The sequence below is a fragment of the Aythya ferina genome (genome assembly GCF_964211825.1).
Source record: "Aythya ferina genome assembly, chromosome: 5".
Taxonomy (NCBI): Eukaryota; Metazoa; Chordata; class Aves; order Anseriformes; family Anatidae; genus Aythya; species Aythya ferina.
Window position 1 is genome coordinate 2,396,788 of NC_140301.1, and position 8,246 is coordinate 2,405,033.

General features: G+C 53.7%; 1 protein-coding gene across 1 annotated transcript; it reads right to left on the reverse strand.

Annotated features, from left to right (window-relative positions):
- Nucleotides 1–500: 500 nt before the first annotated feature.
- On the reverse strand, nucleotides 501–3,129 carry ADM (adrenomedullin). Its single transcript, XM_084522306.1, has 4 exons — nucleotides 3,006–3,129; nucleotides 2,302–2,412; nucleotides 1,909–2,049; nucleotides 501–1,500 (listed from the first exon to the last, which is right to left on the reverse strand). Exons 2-4 carry the CDS (start codon nucleotides 2,397–2,399, stop codon nucleotides 1,230–1,232), a joined length of 510 nt encoding a protein of 169 aa, XP_084378432.1. The 5' UTR covers nucleotides 2,400–2,412; nucleotides 3,006–3,129; the 3' UTR covers nucleotides 501–1,229.
- Between the last annotated feature and the right edge of the window lie 5,117 nt (nucleotides 3,130–8,246).

Genomic DNA, 8,246 nt, shown 5'->3' on the forward strand with positions numbered 1-8,246 from the left:
TCCCTAACGTTGAGCTTTTATCCAAGATGTTCTGCCCACACTGAACCGGTCACCGTTTAACTTTAACCTGAACTGTGGCCCAGGAAATCCTTCAACATAAATAACCTTGGAAGCTGCTATGACCATTTTTGGAACATGCTCCCTCAATAAATCTGTTACTTTGTTGTGCAATGTTGAAGTGTGCAGTTGTTTCTCTGATTAATTAGGGCAAAAAATAAACTTGCGCGATCAATCCAAGCTGTGACATGTTTCAGCCCTGCCTGGGACGTGTGGGTAAAAGAGGCCTTAGAGCCTTCTCAACAGCTTTGCCCTGGGATTTTAACATGCACGCTTTTGAGCTTGTTTGATTTGACTAGATAAGGCAGCTGCTAACAAAGTCTGTTCCTGCCACATTCCAGGCTGTCACAGCATTGCCATGCCAGGTAAGTAAGGGTAGGACTGCAGAAAGTAAAAGTTCGTTCATCTTGACCACCTGCCCCTACTAAAAACAACAGAAAAGCTTTACGTAATAGTGTTTACTTTATTTCACATATTACCCATGGAGAACAGCTGATACATTCTCTACATCTTTCACCAGTCTGGAATGCGAGATAAAAAAGGTATGGAAAAAGAGTTTAACAACGTCTGACATTCACGATATGAAAAATAGAGGGGATACAATGTTTTAAAATGCCCATATGCAATATATATATATATAAAACGTATAAAAATAAAATATATCTTCCAAAAAAGATACAAACAGGACATGACACAGGACAATCTTAAATACCGATACGTATCTCATGATCCACACACACCGCACCGCACATAATTAACAAAAACCACGTACAATTGCACTTTTCCTCTCTGTGACGTTCAAGTATATCGCAGTCCCCGCAGGGACTAGTGAGTGTCCGATTCCCTGCCGGGTGCAGATAGCGCAGAGGGTAGAGCAGGCGGGGGCCGGCCGCCGGGCTCCCCCGAGCTCCCCTCCTCGGAGCCGGGCAGCGCGGGGCGCAGCCTCCCGGCGACGAAGGCCCGGTCCCGGTCGTGGCCCCGGCGGCGAGCACGGCCGCCGGCCGGTCCCAGGCGGCAGCGGCGGGGCCTCGCAGCTCCCTCGGCGGCGCGTCCCGCCGGTCCTCGCCGCCCCCGGCCCCGGGAGGGCGCGCCGGGGTCCCGCCCGAGCGGGGGCTCTCCGCGAGTCCTCCGCGGGCCCCCGGAGTGTCCGTGCCTGAGTGCAGCCGAGGCGCTCACAGCCCCGGCGCGGGGGCGCGGGGCAGCGCCCGCAGAGTCCGGGGGGAGCGCAGGGAGCGCCGCCTGCGGCCGTAGCCCTGGGGGCTGATCTTGCTGACGGGGGCGGCGCCGTCCTTATCCTTGTCGGTCAGCTGGTAGATCTGGTGGGCCAGCTTCTGCACCGTGCACGTCCCGAAGCGGCACCCCGTGCGGATGGCTTGGAAGTGGGGGAAGCTGTTAATGCTCTGGCGGTAGCGCTTGACGCGGATGTGAGCATCCTCCCGGCTGCTGCGAGGCAGGAAGAGAGAGCAGGCGTGAGGGCGGCGCGGGGGGGCCCGAGGAGAGGGCAGGAGACCCGCCGTGCAGCCCCCCCGGCCCTGCCCTCCGCCGAGCGGCGGAGAGGGGCGACCCGAGCTCGCTGCCCACGGGAGGAGAGGCCCCGCCGGTCTGCGACTGTTGCTTTATCTAGGGATCCGGAGCTCGAGTTACTATTTATATTTGGCTTTCGCAGTAAAAGCGCGGCTATCTTCCGCCGGCTGAAGAGCGCGGGGAAAGGGAGGCGGCTCCCTGAAGGAGCTGTCTCCGGGGCGCGGGGATTTGCAGCGAGGAGCCGAAACACCCGGAAACGAGGGGACCCGGAAACTTTCTGCTGGCTCGAGCAAGTGTCGAGCCCGGCGGGTTCGAGCTGGAAGTTACCTGGGATGCGAGACGCGGGGATCCTCCTTCACGTCCTGGGTCCGCACGAGTGGCTGCACGGCGGCGGCTGCTCCCAGCGCTCGGAGCGCGCCCGAGGGCTTCACGTCCCGCTTGGCTCGGCTCAGTGCCCATTTCGTCCATCTGAAAGGAGCGCAAGGGAAGAGGACAGCCTGTTAGTGCAAGCCTGCAGGGCGGGAGCCAAACCAAACAGATTCGAGGGGCGATAATCTTTGCCAGCGCTGAGATTTTTCGGACTTTTTTGGGGATGCTTCCTGAAAGGGCACGCGGCCCTGTGCAATTCCCGCAGGGAGTCCGGTCCCTCTGGTCGCAGCCGGAGCCCGGCGCTGGGGCGCGGAGGCTCCAAAGGGCGGCTGGGCGCGCTCCCATACTCACTTTCTTTTGAACTCTGTCGCTACGTCCACCCTTGCAGCATCCACCCCGAAGAAGGTCGCAGAGCCGAGATAGAGCAGGGCTACGTGAACCAGTTTCATTCTGGCTGAACTCCTGGTGGATAGAGAAGAGAATTTATAAGTATGTTTGCTAAGATAAGCCAAATAAGGTCTGTCCGTCTCTTTTTCTTTCGGTGCCTCAGAGAACCTCTTCCCTCGGTAGAGCCCCCAGGCTACCGGGAACTTTGTGCGCGACATGAACCAAAAGCTAGTATTTGCTCAGCAACTTATCGCAGAGTAAATAACAGAGCCTCTAAAGTTTACGTTTGTCGAGAGTTTTACTTGTAGAGGCGGATGAAAACCAGCAGGATTGCCAGAATACCCCCAGCGGCTTGCATTAGGATTCAGCAAACCCACGAGATTAGAGGGAGCTGGCTTTCCGATGCATCGTTTCCCAGCTCCAGTAAGTGTTTTGCTGCCTGGAAGTTTATCCCCGATAGCTCATCTTCTCACTTCACACGCAGAAGTGGCTAATTCTGGACCTTATGTTGTAAACTGCAGCTGATGCCAAGAGCCAGTGCAAGGCTCTACAGCATAATTTCAAGCTCTTCAAAACAGCCCAGATTAAGCAGATTTCCACTTCCTCTCCACCACCCCTGCATTTTTTTTTTTTTTTAAGGAAAACAACAACAACAAAAAACTTCTTACCTGACAGTGAGGCTAATCCACTGAGACAAACGTTCTTGCAGTAGCGATCCGAACTCGCAGGGTTTCCTGAGGAGCGAGAGCTCTGTCTTTGTGTGTCTGGAGCAACCACTGCCGAGCTGCGCTCCACCGCTCCCTTTTATAGCGCAGCGCGGGGGAAGTGGGTGGACCTTGGCGTGCCTGCCTGGGCGATTTCTCTTTGACACTTACCCCCACCCCCACATCCCAGGCACTGCTTAATCGTTCTAGCATGGACTGGGGGCAACCCATCCTGGGGGAAAAATTGGAGGATTCATGTAAATTATCTTCAACACCCCCCCCCATGGTGCTTTATGAATTATAACGACGGCTTTTAGGTGTGGAATCCGAGTCCTGGCATAATTTACAAAAGCTGCTAAGCCCCTCGTTCTGTTTTGCTGGGGACAGTGTTTTTAACTGCCCGTATAGTGCAGAAGTAAGTTTGTGCGGTCTGTGCCGTAATTTCTCCTTTCGGGCACGTTATCTCAGGTGTCTGAGTGGGGGGAAGCAGGAGCGTAGGAACCGGACCCGATCGATTTCAAGATCCACGCAAATCCATCAAACAGCAAGGTTTCACAAATAAATCCATATTTGGACAACGTGAATTGTAATGAGTAACTATAATGAATGTCAGCCTTCTTTACATAAGCTAAGAGGTGACAAATCAGCCGTCATTAATATTTGTGACTCAACGTAGGTGCATTTTTCATCTAAAAAAGTGTTCTTGAGGTACTCGATCCGTTCAAATCAATCGGTTCCAATGGGTTTGGAAGGCGAAGGTAGGGGCGCACGGTGAGCCCTGGGCCGAGGAGAGCGGTGCCTGTGCCTCCAACACGGGGCACCTGAGGTGCTCCAAGGAAGCCGTGCGCGGCTCGCCGGGTGCCGCAGCCCGGTGTACGTGACTGCCCTTAGCTCAGCGGCTCCGCTGCTAAAGCAGTGCCCGAACGCCTGCAGGATCGGGGGCTCTAACAGCATTCTCCTGGCTGCCCAGAGGCAAAACCTGTTGTTTTTGCAGCCCGTATCATCTGCGCCCCGTGGCGCTTCGGCCCCGCGGAGCTCTCGGGGGCAGCGCCCCTCGCCCCGCGCCTGGCCGGAGCCGGAGCCGGCCCCAGGCAGCGTGTGCCGGGTGCTTCGCCCGCATCTGGCCGCGAGCGCGGTGTTTCAGGGAGAGGTGGGTTACGTGCCCGTCACTCTGCCTGGCTAGGTAGCCGCGCTCCCTGCTACACCCCGCAGAGGTATGTGCGAGGGGATGACTGACACTTTCCTACATGCGGCTCACTCCGGGGGAGCCGCCGCCTCCCTCGCCAGCAGTGGCCGGGCCCCCGGGGGCTGCCGGCTCCGGTACCCCCGCAACCGGGGCGAGCTGGTGGCAGCGGCTGGCCCTGCCCGCTGCCGCCCCGGAGGGGCAGCGCACGGCCGGCGGTCACCCCGCACCCCCGCCCCGTTTGCCCGGCCGTGAGCTGGCCGCTGGGACAAGCCCGGATTCGCTCCTGCGCCGCACCTGCCCGGCCGGAGCACGGGGCGGGAGGCGGCTGCGGGAGCCGGGCAGCCCCGGGCTCTGCCTCGGCCCCTCGGCCGCCGGCTCGAGTGGTCCCGCGGAGCCGCAGCCCTGCTGCCTTCCCCGCGGGCCGTGCTCGGCCTTCCGAGACCTCCCGAGGCAGCTCAGGCTGGAGGGAGTCCGCACGTTTCCTTGATCAGCAGAAGCTGAAACTGAATCTAACTTCTCCGAATGAGAAGGCAGGATTTTGTGTCACGGGCATTGCTTTGATTTAATTTAGATCTCTTGTTCCAGTAAAAAATCCCACACTTCCCAAAATGCTGGAAAATCCCTCATTAGAATCCTTGGCCAAAAGGGAAGTGCATTTTGTATACTCTTAGGCAAACAATGCAGAAAGAATCCTACATTGGTTTAGGAGTAATAATAATATTAAGACAAGTCACATGTGAGTGCCGTGCTGAATACAATGGCCATTTTAGTGACACAAAATTAGCTCATTCAGCTTTGCGTGCAGGCAAACTTTGGCACATAAATGATCAGGCAAGATGCAGTTTGCTGCTGACGTGATTTGTGAAAGGGCTTCAGCAGGTAAAGCTGGTTTCAAATCTAACACAAAACATCACATTCTCAGTCCAGATGCTCGTTTTGTTCTTCCTCAGCATTTGCATTCCTAAGCAGCTTGAAAATGAGCAATAGGCACTGAATTTGTGCGATGAGGTAGTAACAAGTTCTGCTTCATAAAAATTACTTTGTAAATAGCTATTTACATTCCCCCCCCCCCAAAAAAAAAAAAAAAAAAAAAAAGATACAGAGTGTTCTGTGGACTTTTTTTGGCAAAGTATTATTCTGAGGCAATGCCACACAGTTCTGCAAGACTGGACTCTCCTCAAGAAGTGTAGGCTCTCCTGTGGGTGCTACCTCATCCTTCACAGAGAAGTTGGCCTGGAGAAACATCTGGCTCTTGTACTTGTTTACTGATTATCTTGGGCATGTCATTCAACCTCTCAGTATTGCTGTATGTACAGAAAATTTTACAACATCTATCTAGCAGGGAGATTGTGAGGATCTCCCTGCTGTTTTGTGCTCTTTTGTACAGTATTTTATTCAGGTGAAGTTTTATTCCAGAAGCAAAGGTCTTAACACCTGTAGGCATCGATGGCAAATAAGTTTGAGGCAAATATTCTGTGTTGTTTATACAAGAAAATTGTTATTTGAAGGCAGTGGGAGTGCTTTTGCATATTGCATTCCAGGTTGGTACAAACTTTACTGAGTTAATATACGATGAGTGTGAATATACTTGATTGTACTTCAGGCTGTGTAAAATCAGCACAAAGATGATACAAGCAGAAGAAAGACACCCTATGAAGCATGTAAAACCCTTGTCAAGCTCCACAGAGAAAAGCCTCACTGTTGGTGCATGTACTCAGACAGCTGTATTGTGCCAACGGTACAGTGACAAGGGACAATTCCATCTCCAGCGGTCCAACTGGAGAGGGGATGGTTTCAGTGTGCCTCGTGTCTGGTAGGTTTGAGTATAACAAACAAAACCTCCTCGGTGAGGGAGATGCATATTGGTAGAGAAAAACTGCTCGGGGTCATGGCTGCTTTCCTCTTCTGGTAAGGAGTGTCACTAAACTGGTGGGTGACACTGGATTAAGGGACTGCAGGCTGAATGTGACCTTCATATTTGCCGAAGGAGAAGTTAACTGTACAAACTGCTGGGAACCTTCACATCTTTTTTGTGCTAAGCACATGGTCTGAGTGCGGCGACATTATCCCTTGTATGCTTTCTGTCTCCCGGGGTGGGGGGGGACACACTGCCCACGGTTCTTGCCCAGGTCCTGCTGGAGACCTAGGCCTTGGTGTTCACCCACAGCTGCTGCTCTAGGAACCCCTTCATGGCCCGGTAGCAGCCAAGCTACTCTGCTGGAACAGAGGGAATTTTATTTTTGGTGGTCTGGATGAAAGTTCAGTTTACTTTGCCTTAGACTTTAAGCGAGCAAACAACGTCTGCTCCACTTCCTCGTTTGTCCTATAAGAATATTAGATTACTCGCTACTAAAGGGAAGTTAAGGAAGTAAGTTACGGCTGACTGAATCCTTTTGGTGTCCGTGCAGGTACGCAGCCAAACAGCTGTGTTGGAGCCCAGATGAATGGTGCCCTTCCTGTCACATGAGTACCTAAGACGTGCCACTTCTTATGACCTGCTTTATAGACTAACCAGGCTTTGGTTGTATTGGTCTAGATGGAAGAAGGAACAAGGCTGTATGTAACGTGGGCGCTAGTACTACTGGGGACTCAATAAGTCATATTTTCCTCTTGATCTAGCATTTGTTAGTACCCTGGGAAAAGTGTTAGGTGGTATTCTCCTGCCAGAGGTGCTGGCTTAAAAGAGAAGTGAGGCTTAAGTACTGAGATTTGTCATTGCATATCGAACTGTTTTATGGGTGCAGATATGATAACACTAAGGTTCTGTTTGAGCTCAAAATTAGGTAATTTCTTAGTGTCTCTAAGCTTTCTCTCCAGGTTTAGCTACACACATGATCCTGTGCTTTCATAAACTGTTGCATGTCCTGGCTTTGTGCTGTTGAACAGCTGCAGTGTCCACCCCTAGGAGTTATGGCGCTGAGCCTTATCCTTGTCCACTTCACCAGCAATATGTGGCTTCGTTAAGCTTTGCATTCCTTTTTTGCTACTTCAGAAATGCTTTAATCAAAAAACTCAGTGTTTTGAAAGCAGCTTTGTGGGTTTCAGTCATTAAAGCCTACAGGATCACAGTCCAAAAAGCCTATGCATAGTTTAAGAAAGGTATTCCTTCTAGCTCCTGCCTAATGTAGGAAGTGACTGACCCCACGGTGTGCTTCTCTTGAAAAGTATTTCCAATTTTTTCGATGTATATGTATGTTATTTCCAAAGTTAATAAGCAGTTTATTAAACCTTAGATCTTCCTACGTGGTGTTTGACTTCGAAATAGTTAAGCCATGAAGCTGATCGCTTGAAGGAGATTTTGACTGCAGCCCTTCCGTGAGAAGGTACGAGCAAGAGCATTGCAATTGATTCTCGAAGCTTCCCGGCTAATTTGCCTCCGGGTTATCAGCAAGACATTGCATTGCTATGTCTCAGCTAAGTAGGAGGTGTAAGTATTGCACGCTCGAAGCAGAAATGTCTCTGTGAAACGGCTGCTGACTAACCGCCGGGTCCTGCTCGATGGCGGGTGGGCAGGAGCGGCTCCGGTGCATTTGCTGAACTCCCACGTGCAGCGGCTGCTGCAGCTCCTCGTGGCGTGCCCGATGCCCTTCGCGTTGTTTCTTCTCGCTGTGCTGTCAAACAGGACGTCCACGGAAGCTTACCACAGCGTTTTGGCAGCCCCTCAGCCCCCCAGCCCAGCGCCGCAGCGGCAGGCACCCTGTGCATCAGCCGGTAAACACCTCTGCGCCCGCTGCCGAGCCCCCGGGCTGCCGGCCGCACACGCCCGTTACGAGCAAGCAGCGCGACCTCTCCCCTCGGGCCTCCGCACTGACGGGGCGGCCGTTGGGGCCGTTAGCGCCCGGCCGTTGGGGCCGTTGGGGCCGTTAGCGCCGTCGCAGGGCTCGCCTCCCGCCCGGCCGGGCCCGGGGCCGCCGCGTGCCGCCGGCGCTCCCGCAGCCCACGCCCAGCCCGGCGGGGTCACGGCGCAGCGGGCTCGGCGGCGCGCAGGCGCACAGCGCGCCCGCGCCTCCAACATGGCT